This window comes from Hyperolius riggenbachi, chromosome 1 (assembly GCF_040937935.1).
Source record: "Hyperolius riggenbachi isolate aHypRig1 chromosome 1, aHypRig1.pri, whole genome shotgun sequence".
NCBI lineage: Eukaryota > Metazoa > Chordata > Amphibia > Anura > Hyperoliidae > Hyperolius > Hyperolius riggenbachi.
Window position 1 is genome coordinate 421,974,696 of NC_090646.1, and position 14,282 is coordinate 421,988,977.

Sequence of the window (14,282 nt, forward strand, 5' to 3'; positions counted from 1 at the left end):
TCAGTAACATTCCACAATGGCGGCCAGTCAGGAAAATCTAATTTTAGCTTCTTGTAAGAGCACTGCAGGAAACATGAACTCTATCACACTCTCACGTGCAGATCTCAACATTCCTGTCAATATTACAATGGCCAATGGCTTTTACTAAATATTTATGAAGACTTTCAGACTCACTTTCAGAAAGAAATAAGTGTTCATGTCTTCCAGGCTGTGAGCCTTTCCAGGCTGCCGAGGATGAGGGAGGCTCTCAAACCACCTCCCAGTAGTCAGTGAGTGTGGAAGTCTTCATCTGCCCTCCCTCCCTCAAGAATATGTCACCTTACCCCATCCTTATTTCCTGATTTTGATTTGCAGATGGAAGGAATGTTTTAGGTGACAGTTTTGGAACAAGAACAGTAAAGGCCCACTGCTCAGCTCTCAGCCCTGAGTCTGTTTTATGGAAAGGGGAGGTAAAAGGACGAACAGGAGGTACCCCAACGCAGGAACTTCAAAGGATGTTCCCACAACAACTAAAGCTATTGATCCAACAATTGTTACTGATCCAACATGATGGATCACAAATGACCTTCTCAGCAACATCCAATAATGGATTCAGCCTTGGAAATGTGTGTGTAGTTTTAGTAAGGAGCAGAATGCATTACTGTACTCTGCATTACAGTTAAAATCCACTACATGTTGCATCCTCATTGTGCTCATACTGAGTACACGATCTATTGTAGCCATCAAAAAGATTAAAAAACGTATTCTAAGAACTAAACACTATTGTACTATGCTGCATTTATTGCACTTGTCAGACATGAAATGTATAAGTAAGATTTACAGTAGTTATGTGACAACTTCAAACTCTATATGTGCCATTGGCAATGATTACATATAAAAAACTTGACGGTGTACATACTTCAGTAAGGTACACAATAGTAAGAGCATAGTGTGTCAGCAGGGAACAAGTGTCCTGATTTTACCTTTTGTGCTGTCAGACAAAAAAAATGCATAATTTGACTTATTAGAGTAAAGGTAACCTACTGATGTAGTGATTCTTGCCTTTCCAGGTTAGAGACCTGGGTTCAAATCTCAGTCAGGAATGTATTTGCATAGAGGTTTTTGTTTTTTTTGAGATTCTTCTTCATATCCCCATGTCTGTATGAATTTCCACCCATGTTCCCAAAACATCCATTAACTGGTTTCCCCCCAACAGTGATAAAGGCATTAGCCTATGACTTAGGTAGGAATATTATTGTGATCTCCTCTGAGCAACAGAGTAATAGCAATGAAGAGCAAAAAAAATCTGCTTTTGTAAAGGTTCTTTTACTTATTGGTGATAAAAAGTTAGGTATCAGTGTTTAGCCTCTTCTCCTCATTTAACTTGGACTCTTCATGACCATATGTAGTTCTGTACACCAGATGTGTCAATCATGGCTTCTTTCAGTGGTTTCAAAGGCATGTTCATAGCTTCATATATACTGTCTATCCATCCTAGCCTCTGCCGTGTGCCATCCTTTTCTTTTGCCCTCAATTTTTCCAAGCATCAATGATTTCTCCAAATAATCTGGCCTTCTCATTGTGGGCCACTTTTTCACATAAGTTTTCTCCCAGGTGATATTTTACATCTGGCAGCACTACAGGACAGTTACTTGACTCAAATGGTAACTGAACCAACTAGGGGGAATGCGTTACTGGATCTGATCATTTCTAATAGACCAGATAATGTATCAAATGTGCAGGTTCAAGAACATTTGGGAAATAGTGATCACAACATGATAACGTTTGATCTGGTGACTGATAGGCCACGGGGCAGCGGGACCACTAAAACTATGAATTTTAGAAAAGCAAAGTTCACTCAAATTAGGCAGGCACTAAGTTTGGTGAACTGGGATAATGTACTACAAGGGGAAGACACTGAAGGGAAATGGCAAGCTTTTAAACTTATACTCAATCAATACTGTAGTATGTATATCCCATATGGAAACAAAATGTCTAGGAATAAAAAAAGGCCTCTATGGATGAATAGAAAGGTTAAAGATAAAATGAAGAGGAAAAAGAATGCCTATAAGGTCTTAAAACAGGAGGGGACCGAGGCTGCACTAAGCAATTATAAGGAGTGCAATAAAAATTGTAAAAAAGAAATTAGGCAGGCAAAGATTGAAGCTGAAAAACAAATCGCTAAGGATATCAAATCTAACCCAAAAAAGTTTTACAAGTACATTAACTCTAAAAAAAGAAAGGTTGACTGTATAGGACTCCTAAATGATGAGGATGGGAACTCAATGGTGGATGACCAAGGTAAGGCAGAGTTATTAAATGCTTTCTTTGCTTCTGTCTTCACAAAAGAAACAGCACTGTTGCAAACTACAGAGGCGGAAGAGTCTCAATCTTCTAACTGTAATATTAAATACTTAACGCAGGAAGAAGTGAAGGCAAGACTAAATAAATTAAAAATAGACAAGGCACCTGGCCCGGGTGGCATGCATCCTCGGGTCCTAAGGGAATTAAGTTCAGTTATAGATAAACCCCTTTATCTTATCTTTTGTGACTCTCTTGCAACTGGCAGAGTCCCAGTGGATTGGCGGTTTTCCCATTATTTAAGAAGGGCAAAAAATCTGATCCAGGAAATTATAGACCTGTAAGTTTAACATCAGTTGTATGCAAACTATTTGAGGGGTTACTAAGAGATACTATACATGACTTCATAGTAGAAAATAATCTTATTTCTCAGCATCAACATTGGTTTACTAAAGACAGGTCCTGTTTGACTAACATGCTCAGCTTTTATGAGGTAGTGAATGCTAATATAGATATTGGGAATGCTGTAGATGTGATATACTTGGACTTTGCAAAGGACTTTGACACTGTTCCCCACAAAAGTCTGGAGCAAAAGTTGAGGATGCAAGGACTGGGGAAGAGTCTGTGTTCATGGATAGGGAACTGGCTAATGGACAGAAAACAAAGAGTTGTGGTCAATGGATCGTACTCAAAATGGGAGACTGTTAGCAGTGGGGTCCCACAGGGGTCTGTTCTGGGTCCAGTGCTCTTCAATTTATTTATTAATGACCTAGTAGATGCAGTAGTGAGCAATGTTACTATTTTTGCAGATGATACAAAATTGTGCAGAATCATCAACTCTCAGGAAGATAGTGTCATATTGCAACAGGATCTGGATAGGATGGCTATATGGGCACATACATGGCAGATGAAATTCAATGTTGACAAATGTAAGGTCATGCATTTTGGACGTACTAATGGTCTAGCACCATACAAAATAAATGGGATACAGTTGGGGACATCAAACTTGGAGAAGGACTTAGGAGTACTCATTGACAACAAGTTAAATAATCGTACTCAATGCCAAGCAGCTGCAGCTAAAGCTAACAAAATTTTGGGATGCATTAAAAGGGAAATAAAAACTCGAGATGCTAGCATAATATTGCCCCTGTTTAACTCTCTAGTAAGGCCACATCTGGAATATGGAATTCAGTTCTGGGCACCACATTACAAAAAAGATATTGCAGTTTTAGAGCAGGTGCAGAGACGAGCAACAAAATTGATGCGTGGGATGGAAGGTCTCACTTATCGAGAAAGGTTAGATAAACTGGGTTTATTTAGTCTAGAGAAAAGACGCCTTAGAGGGGATCTAATTAACATGTATAAATACATCGGAGGGCAATATAATACCTTGGCAGATGAGCTTTTTGTCCCTAGGCCTTCTCAAAGGACTAGAGGACATGATCTGCGCATGGAGGAAAAACGTTTTAACCATTTATTTAGGAAAAGGTTCTTTACAGTAAGAGTGATTAAGATGTGGAATGCATTGCCACAGGAAGTCGTTATGGCAAACTCTATACCTGCATTTAAAGGGGGCTTAGATGCTTTCCTTGCGTTGAAAGACATCCATGGCTACAATTACTAGGTAATGCCTAATGATGTTGATCCAGGGATTTTATCTGATTGCCATCTGGAGTCGGGAAGGAATTTTTCCCTTTAGGGGCTAATTGGACCATGCCTTGTAAGGGTTTTTTCGCCTTCCTCTGGATCAACAGGGATATGTGAGGGAGCAGGCTGGTGTTGTACTTTATACTGGTTGAACTCGATGGACGTATGTCTTTTTTCAACCAAAATAACTATGTAACTATGTAACTATGAATAAAATGCCGTTTAAGCCACCAGCAAGCAAGGAAATACTCAGAATAATTTGGACAGTACTTTTTCACCTGCTTTTTGGTAATTTTTGTGTTGCAGAGTGCTCAAAAGTTTTCTTAAACAGAAGATACAAATTATCTCCTAGAAGAAATCTTAGGAGAAAAAGTTAATTGGATCAGGCCCTGTGTGTCCAAAGTAATTAAGTTTTAATAGTAGTATCAACCCTTCTAGTGAACACTCTGGTCTTATTTCTTTAATGCAAAGCTGAATTGAAAAAAAACCTTATGATATAATGAATTGTATGTGTCGTAAGGATATGGAATAGAATATTAGTAGCAAGGAAAAAAGTCTCATATTTTTATTTTTTTATTTTATTTTCAGTTATGTAGATTTTGTAATAACATTGCATCACTATGTCACAGTTGCAGTTTTAAAAGCCCATTCTGTCTTTTAAACTATAAAACAAAGCAGTAATAATGACCCTTTGCAGTTTCCTGCTGTAAAACCTTATTTCAAGCTGTCTCTCACTCTTTCTTTGCTTTTTAAATGCTTCAGAAAACAGGACTGTATTCAACTGAGTGGGTGGAAGAGCTTAGAGAAGCGCTTTTGCATAGATAACAACTGATGTTTTTTTTAACTCTTCCTGCACTGGAAACAGTATAAGACTCTTTTCTTTGCTACTAATGTTCTATTTCTTAGCTGTACTACACATACAATGTAATATCTAAGTTTATTTTTACTTCAGGTTTGGTTTAAAGGATATCAGAGCCCAACTTGCTTCGCTTAAAAAACATGTTGTGCTGGTGGGAGGGGGTCAGTGTTCACTTACCGCTCCCTCTGTTAGAATCTACATGCCTCTGTTCTCCCCTTTTTTTGCCCCCCGTTGTGGCTCCCGGTAAGTAAACACTGACCCCCTCCCACCAGCACAACATGTTTTTTAAGCAGAGCAAGTTGGGCTCTGGTATCCTTTAAGTATTGATTGATTTGATTTAGTGTTTCGCCTAGTACAATGTATTCATTTCTATTTTAGACAGCTGGTTATTGACCTGAATTGGCTATCACATAAATTAACTTTTTAACGAGACATTATCAAGTGGGATACAATAGAAAAAAAAGAAGACATTCATTTTGTTATTATTTATTCTTCATTACCTTATGAATGGTCGAGTCACAGCTAATATAGTTCTGATAAACCAAGAAGGATGAACAATTATGAATGATTTCAAATTCTTCCTTAGCCTGTAATAAAATAAAAAAAAATTCAAATACACACGATACATCATGATGGGACACAAGAATTGCTTACCGGTAATTAGACACTGATTTAATCAATGTCTATATTCATTTTTTTATTTTGCTAAAACAAGGAAAAATGCTAAATTTAATAAAAATAACCTTCTTTATCCTAAAATAATTGACTGATGTTCAGATTTTAACCAGTATCAGAAAACTTAGCCTCAAGATGGTAGGGAGGAGGGATGGTCAGTGAGATGCAAATTGTTCTAAGTTCATACTGGATAATGTGAATTCTGTGTGCAAATTTATGCAGCTTGCAAACACACCAATCAAATGACACCTTACCGGGATTCTAATGGCTAGTTTTCAAGCTGCATAATTTGCATACAATATTTGTATAATCCTTTTATACTACAAAAGGCTGCGCCACGTTATATACAAAATATGACCTTAGCACAAGTCCTCTTAGTGAAAAAGATTGTATGAGTTTGCTGTGGTATTTTCAAGTCCAGATAGTAAACGATTTTTTGTACAGATCGACTGCGCTCTCACAAGCAGGCAGCCTACAAAAAGAAAAGGCTATGCATCGCGTAATACTGTTTGCATAAAACAACACACTAAAATTCCTGTGCAGTGTGAACCAAGTGCCGTTACTTGTGATAAACCACCACCCCACAATCAGGGAAGCTCATTGGATTATAGCCACCTTACTTGTCAGCTCACCAAGCTCCCATGCTAGCCAGACTCCCTTCCCGTTCCACTGGCTAGCGGGGAAACTTGGTGAGCAGGATGCCGCCCAATAACCAACAGACAGCTATCCAAGGCCCTAGGAACGCCGCTGTGATATGCCCTTTTTCTAGGGGCATAGCAATAGTGGTTGCAGAGGTTGCGACTGCATTAGGGCCGTTGGGCCAGAGTGGCCCCGAAGGGCTCTACCTCAACTGCAGTATTAGCTCTCTATTGGTCTTGTGCTCATAATAATCACTTCTATAGATACTTTGAATAGTGGTAATCATTAACAAACTGTCCCCCATCCCCTTCCTGCACCTCTGAGACTGTAGTTGCCATTGGCAGGTTTTGATGCTGTATCAATTGTTATGTATAGAGTGCTTGGGGGACCCATTGTAAAACTTGCATCGGGGCCCACAGCTCCTTAGCTACGCCACTGCCTTTTTCTCTTGGATTTTGGAATGTTGCGCACTGAAAGTTTTATATGTTTTATTGAAGGTTAAAGTGCAACTGTCGGGCATAAAATCAAAAATCAATTCTTTATTTTGATCTGGTAAACAAGTAATAAGGATGCTAATCTGGCAATCCAAAAGTTAAAATCACTATTACTTATCTTGCTGATAAATGATCATTCCCCAGTTTACCTGGCTCTTATTTGGCACGTTGCCGCACAAAGGAAGTTGCAGGGCATGCTGGGTTGTCCATTTTTGCTTCTGTACATTAGTTTAGTCTGAGGGGAAATAAAGAAGCAAAAAAAGACAACCCAGCATGCCCTGCAACTTCCTTTTTGCTTCAACGAACCACATAAGATTCAGGTAAACTGGGGAATGATCATTTATAAACAAGAAATGTAATAGAGATTTTAACTTTTGGATTGCCTGGTTAGCATCCACATTACTTGTTTACCAGATAAAAATAAAGAATTGATTTTTGATTTTATGCCCGACAGTTACACTTTAAAGAAACTGATACTGGAACTTGTTATGGTTCAATGATGTTCTTTGGTGAAGCATAGTGCAGAGCATGAGACCCACCTGACAAGTGCGGTGGCTACAATCTGGTGAGCAATAAAACAGTGAAAGGAGCGCAATGTGATGGTGCTGCAGCTGTGAGGTGGGCTGGCTCCAAAGCCCAAAGTGACAGTCAATGAAAACAAAGTACCTCAGCGCAAAGACAGACAAACCTGCTAAATAGCAAGGGTTCAGAAATGGTGGAAAACAGTACCTGTCTCGATGGTTTCCCACCTCAGATTCACGTCAGGTGCCCCAAAATACTTGCTGTAATCCCGGAATCCCGATACACCGCTGACCCTGGGATATCGGGATTACAGCAAGTATTTTGGGGCACCTGACGTGAATCTGAGGTGGGAAACCATCGAGACAGGTACTGTTTTCCACCATTTCTGAACCCTTGCTATTTAGCAGGTTTGTCTGTCTTTGCGCTGAGGTACTTTGTTTTCATACAATCTGGTGAGGCCATCTGATTGCAGGGTGGTGGTTTATCACGAGTGACGGCACTTGGTTCACACTGCACAGGAATTTAGTGTGTTGTTTTATGCAAACAGTATTACGCGATGTATAGCCTTTTCTTTTTGTGGGCTACCTGCTTGTAAAAGCGCAGTGGATCTGTGCAAAAAAAATCATTCGTATAATCCTGTATGAACTCGTAACGATTTTTCCTCTCACTGACCATCCCTAATAAGGAGTTCTAAAGGGACAGCATGACAGAAAATTCTGTTTCCATTGGTCTGAGGTTGACTCTGGGGCTGACCAGGATTTTATATCCAATTGATTCCAGGGTATAGGAGGTGTGGTGCAATTGTACCCAGGGCCGGAGCTACCATAGGAAAAAATAGGCAGTTGCCCCAGGGCCCCAGAGCCTGTAGGGGCCCCCAAGTTGTCCCTCCCCCATCTGAACTGTTGCTCCCCAGGGACACTGCAGAGTCTGTTAAGTTGGGGGATGATTGGGGGAGGGTCAGCAGCCAGCTCAGGGGCCCAGGAAGGAAATTTGGCTGCAACAAAAGGCCTCTGATGACGCTTTTTGGTCAGGGTGGTGTTTGTTGGGGGGCCCCCAGGCAAATCTTGCCCTAGGGCCCCATTGTTACTTGAACTGGCCCTGATTGTACCAAATCCTTCTGATAGACGAGGTCTAAATTGTACAAGGACTTGTATGTCAATAGATCCTTTTTTGTATCTGTAATCTTAACTTCGTTATACAACAAAACAATAAGAGGATGTTTCACTCACGGATATTTGCTGATCTAGATTTCAGTGCCTAAAATTAAAGCAAAGTTTTTTTTTCTTTCTTTTTTGAAAGGTAAGTGTGACCAACCGGCTCAAAATCTGCAGAATAGTTACAGTAATGTTACAAACATACAGTTCTGGTTAGTAACCCCCTGAGCCACCCCTTCTAGTATCTGCTTAATACACAGGTCTAAAAGACCTAAAATTAAGCAAATCTAGCGGACTGAAATTAGTATGTGATTGTTTAAGTAAGCAAAGAAAAAAAATACTTGTTGTATTGCCTGGGGAAGGTGGTAAGGGGCATTCTGTATTTGACTCTTTGAAGGAATACAGATTTAGATTTTTGTGTGTGTGTGTTCAGGGAAATAAACTAATGGCTGGAGGTGGATGACATAAAACAAACATTTGTGTGTAATTTTCTTGCTGTAAATGAAATGGTTTGCATAGGTTTAAATTTTTGTTAGTTTAATAATGAATATTTGTGTGTGCTTGTATGTGTTTGCATGCACATGGACTTTCTGCTTTCTCATGTTGGCATGCAAATCTCTATAGCAAATAATGTATTGATAAGTCTTCATCTCATAACCAATGTATTAAAGAGACTCTGTAACAAAATTTTAAGCCTTATTTCTTCTATGCTATAAGTTCCTATACCTGTTCTAATGTGGCCTGTCTTACTGCAGCCTTTCCTACTTGCACTGTCTCTGTAATAAATCTTATCTCCTTTCTTCTGTCGTGTCTGCCGGCCTGAGGCTGGAAATTGTGGAATGTGCAGCACTGCTTGTCATTGGCAGAAGCTTTACACACCCCCTCCAAGCTCTGTATGGGTCACACAGTAAGCTAGTTCTCAGCCTATGATACTGTGGTTAGAAGCCAGTCTTTTGTTTGTAAACACTGCCTAAAACTGTTCATTACAAACCAGGATTGCAGCAGGGAGTGGCAGAAACAGCACAAAGGGGCACAGGAGAAAATAAGGAATAGAATGGTATGCTTTTTATTGTAAGAATATTAGAGTACAGATTCTCTTTAAAGTGACTCTGTAACAAAAATTACAACGTTTTTTCTACCATCCTACAAGTTCCTAAACCTATTCTAATCTGTTCTGGCTCACTGCAGCACTTTGTTCTGTCACGGTCTCTGTAATAAATCAATGCATCTTTCCCCTGTCAGACTTGTCGGCCTGTGTCTGGAAGGCTGCCAACTCTTCCGTGCTGGTCTGTTCCTCTATGCACATTCCAGTATGTGTTTTATTTACATAAGCCAGCAGCTTTTCTGCTATCTTATCAGTGATAGAAGAGAGCTGGATAAAAATCCTCCTCTGTTAGGCTGTGAAAGTAGCTGGCTGACACATACTGAGGAATTACAAACACAGGCAGAGCTGTCTGCAGGAAGCCTGTAATGTTCAGTGCATGAGAGAAGAAGGGGACAGAAGGTAAACACACAAATGATCTTTTGAGATTCAAAAGGAAAGCTGTATACAGCCTGCTTGTGTATGGATGTATTTTCTATGTGTGGACATATTGTACATCAATCTACTTCCTGTTTTGGTGGCCATTTTGTTTGTTTATAAACAAACTTTTTAAAACTGTTTTTGACTACTTTTAATGCGGCGGGGAGCGGCGAAATTGTGACAGAGGGTAATAGGAGATGTCCCCTAACACACTGGTATGTTTACTTTTGTGCGATTTTAACAATACAGATTCTCTTTAAGGATACAATCAGCAGCAGATGACTTGCATTTTGCTTAAACGGAGTGGAACCTGAAGTGAGTAAAATTATTTAAAATTAACACAGGACGTAGCTGCAAATGAATATTACATACTAACCTCACTGTCAGTACCTCTCAGAAGCTCACCATTTTCTTCTTACAGTTATCCCTTCCAGTTCTGACAAGATTTTCTCAGAACTGAAATATACCAGTTACTGTCAGTTTTATATCAGCAGCTGTCAGTTACAACTTAATGTGCAAGGTAATGTTCATGTTTCCTTATGGCTCAAGTGGGGGATATTACATTTTAACAGTGTTCTGACCAGGAAGCTGTTATGGGGTAATGGGCATTTTTAAAATGGATGGAGAATTCCATTGATCACAGTGGACAATGGGATGTAGGAGAGGAGAAAGAGATTGAGGAGTAGATTACACAGGAGATAAGTATGACCTGTGTATGGTTATTTAGACTTTTTATTTTCAGTGCAGGTTCTCTTTAAGGTAGACCTGCCATAAATAAAACATGGAAAAAAACACTTTTGAACCTTGTAGTCTGGCTGTAATCCGTATACTCAGGCTACAGTAACTACTGAATCATTTACTTGAAATAAGTATGCAGATCAGGAAAGCCACGTAAGCGTCACAAGAACACTATCAGAGGCTTAACAATAGACCCTTGAGGCAGGGAACACACTTGACTTTCAGTTTTCCGCGCGCGTTTTTCTGCATACTTTTTCTGCACACTAAGTGTGTTTCCATGCAGGAAAACGCGCGCGTTTTTTCACAGCAGCTGATGTAATTGATACAGAAAACTGCCAAAATCTGCAGAATCAGGATGCAGAATGTCAGTTTTTTTTCTGCGCGCGAACAACACAGCAAGTGTGTACTAGCACATTGATTAACATGGGTTCTCAGTTTTTCTGGGCAGAAAACGCGTACGAAAACAGTCAAGTGTGTTCCCTGCCTCAAGGGATGCAGCTGCATGGGGGCCTACAATTGTTCTAATGACTGCATCTGCTCAGCCTCTGATAGCCAATCATACACAGTTTTATAGACAAAGATTTGTAGACAGTCCCTATTTAGTGTGCAGTAGTCTGTTTTGTACGGTGCCCAGCCCCCAACTTCTCTACCCCTCCCCAAGTGCTCTGTACTGTAGTGATGCTGGAGAAGGCTGCTGAGCCAATTCTACTCCATCAGAGATGGACAGAATGAGTGTGATAAGCTGAGGCTGGGTGCACACTCATCTGTCGATTTCCTGTATGCATTTTCTGCACACCATGGGCTTGATTTACTAAACCGTAATAACTCAAATATCTCACCTTATCAAAGATCATACCTTATGAAAATATAATATATAATATTGGCGGGAGGGGGCCCCATCCAAAGTTTTACAGGGGGGCCCAGTAGTTTCTAGTTACGCCCCTGAACACTATCTGCATATTTGTTCCATATGAGATGTATGGAACAGTATTCTAGCCTTTAAACCTAGGAAATATTATTTACAGAAGAATATCTATACTGGCAGCCTCCCCATCTTCTCCAGACCAGTTTGACTCAAAGTGCACCTAGGCCCATATGCAATTCACTTTTCCTCCTGAGTTTTCTCCTAGGTGATATTTTTATACCTTGTCAATAACATGCTTTTTAAGCCACCAGAAGGAAATAAAATACACTGAATCATTTTGACAGTACTTTTCCACCTACTTTTGGTATTTTTCAATTGCAAAGTGCTGAAAAGTTATTTTAAACAGAAGATTAAAAATGATCTCGTAGGAGAAAATTAAGGAGAAAAAGTGAATTGCATATGGGCCCTAGTGTCCAAGTTTACATCTACTTTAGATGACAGAATAATATATGCTGATCACCTAAAAATACTGCAGCCAGCAACTAAGCTTCATAAACACACACTCCCACACCTCTGCATAGGAAATAACAAGTTGCTCGCTTGGGTCTGCACAGCCTTGGCCCTGCAATGTCACCCAGGGATCCGCAGATTTATTACTTAGCTTATTAAGACTTTTATCTCATGTGTGTACCCAGCTTTGTGCTATCTGGCCAACAATTGCCTGTTTAATTACTACCTGCTCAGTGTGTTATTTACATTTAAGGGAGGAACTGACTGGACTTTGTATAACTGTAGCCACAGTACTGGCCACAGAGTTACTCTCTCAGCATCAAATAGAGGAGTTGGCAGGGTGAATTATTGGCGCTGTGCTTTCAGGGAATGATAAGTTTCCCTCCCACCCCCCAACAGCTCCTTAAAGGGTACTTGAACTGATCAGGGACATGATGAGATAAACATAACTATGCACAGTACTATCCCTACATAGAACAAGGCTTCTTCCTTTTTTCTCACTGTAATAATTAAGATTTTAGGTATGTAATCGGTGTAAATAGCTAACACTTTTTCTTCAGTCAGACTTCAATTGTTGCATAAGTCTCATTAATCACCAATTCCAAGCCACGAAATTCCTGCATGAAACCTGAGTACATGGGATTGGTAAAAAGGCCAACTGGGATTATAAAAACATTAACCTATGTTTTCAGGTTTGAAACAGAAAATAAGACTGTTGGATTCTAGGAAAATCTTTTTTAGGATTCAGTTTATTTTCAGTTCAGGTTTGCTTTAGCTACCTCTTGCGAATGATAAAGGCATAGACTTGTGCCCTATTAGCAAGCTGCATCATATTTTGCAAACCTGGTAATAAAAAAATAATAATAAATGCACAAATGATTTATGTGCAAGAGGCAAATCTTGGTTTGTTGCAAATGATGATATATTATACAGTATGTAAAAAGTACAACAAATAGGTATTAATAAATAAAATACAGAGTTATAACATATGCACTTTGCCTTACCGCCTGTCAATCATTTGGTAACACTTTTTCATCCATCCTAAGCCTGGCATCTTTCTTCGTGGCGTTGCTCCATTTAGATAGACTATCATATAGTCCTCTGCTACCATGAGTTCTAGTGTACTTATTACATATCTAGAAAGACAGATGTATTTATTAATATATTATGGTGGTTCGGTATCTCACATCTGCATGCAGTCTTTTATTTTACAGTTATCCGTCAAAGATGTTCCACTCCAAAATGCATACTAAAGTAAAATATGAATACATACTTTTATGATGTGGTATAAAACATGATTAATGCACATGTTTTTATTTTTGATAATAGGCTCATTTGCAAAATATTTGTAGTATGGGGCATTTTGGAATAATCAACGCATGGGCACTCACTACAGAACGCTAATCCCAATCTATTAGTGTTTTTGCAAGTGATTTGTACAGGGATTTTAGAGCGATTTCTGAAGTATTTTTTTTTAGTGCTCGCATTTGTGGAGCAATTGCAATTTAGGATTGCAATTTGCTATTTTTTATTATTTTTTTTTTGCTCGATTTTATTTTGATCCATTTAGAAGCTGTTCCTCTTTCGAAAGCTGGCTGACTGAGACACTGCACATGCACAGTTGCAGGTTATATCAACTGTGGACATGGAAAATGCTCATGGTGCTCAAATGCATATAACAACATGTGTAAAACACCTATGGCCACAGAAGCAAAATCAAAGAGGTGCGTAGCCCAAGGCCATGCATTCCGCTTTTGGAGGGTACAGCTGCTGAATGGATCAAACCAGAACAACTGCAAGGGACCAGAACTAAGGGGGCTAGAAGAAGCCCTAGTTATATTAAACTGGGCACCTTATTTACACTTAAGGTTTACTTTAACTATGGTTTCCAACCCATAGTCAATGTCAAGATCCCCCACCAGTCCAGGCTCCTCTGTGGTTGGTATATAAGGGTTCCAGATAGCTTCCTTGGGTGTGGGTCTACAGTTGGACAAGCACACATTTATGCACATTATGGTGATAGGCGTGGAGTCGTGTGTTTTGGCATAAATATTTGTAAGAATCTGCCTGACTTTCAACATTGTTTCTGCTCCTTTGTCTGACTACCTTCCCTGCAACTGAACATTTGCCTGGTTGATTATACATTTAGGTTGTCAAACCAGTTCTGCACTCCGGGATTTGTACTTCTTGCTGTACCAGATTTCCTGGTCTGTAAACTGTAATATAGGCTGGTCTCATCATCAGGGAAATACTAACTCTGCAGCAGGAGTATCAAGACTGAGATGGCTGTGAACAAAGCCAAGAACAGTGGCAGGGAGATTTCCCCAATGCAGCCTACATAACATCAGTAGGTGACTCGTAGCTCACCAAAGTGTGT

The 14,282-nt window shown here is 39.6% G+C and overlaps 1 protein-coding gene across 3 annotated transcripts in view; it reads right to left on the minus strand.

Annotated features, from left to right (window-relative positions):
- Nucleotides 1–14,282, minus strand: part of PRUNE2 (prune homolog 2 with BCH domain) — a 278,110-nt gene that overhangs the window by 46,107 nt on the left and 217,721 nt on the right. For all 3 annotated transcript variants that reach the window (XM_068236688.1, XM_068236694.1, XM_068236677.1), the window contains exons 10-11: nt 12,910–13,041; nt 5,287–5,373 (exon numbers count right to left, since the gene is read on the minus strand). In XM_068236688.1, coding sequence (XP_068092789.1) covers nt 5,287–5,373; nt 12,910–13,041 — 219 coding nt within the window. The remainder of the gene's footprint in view (nt 1–5,286; nt 5,374–12,909; nt 13,042–14,282) is intronic.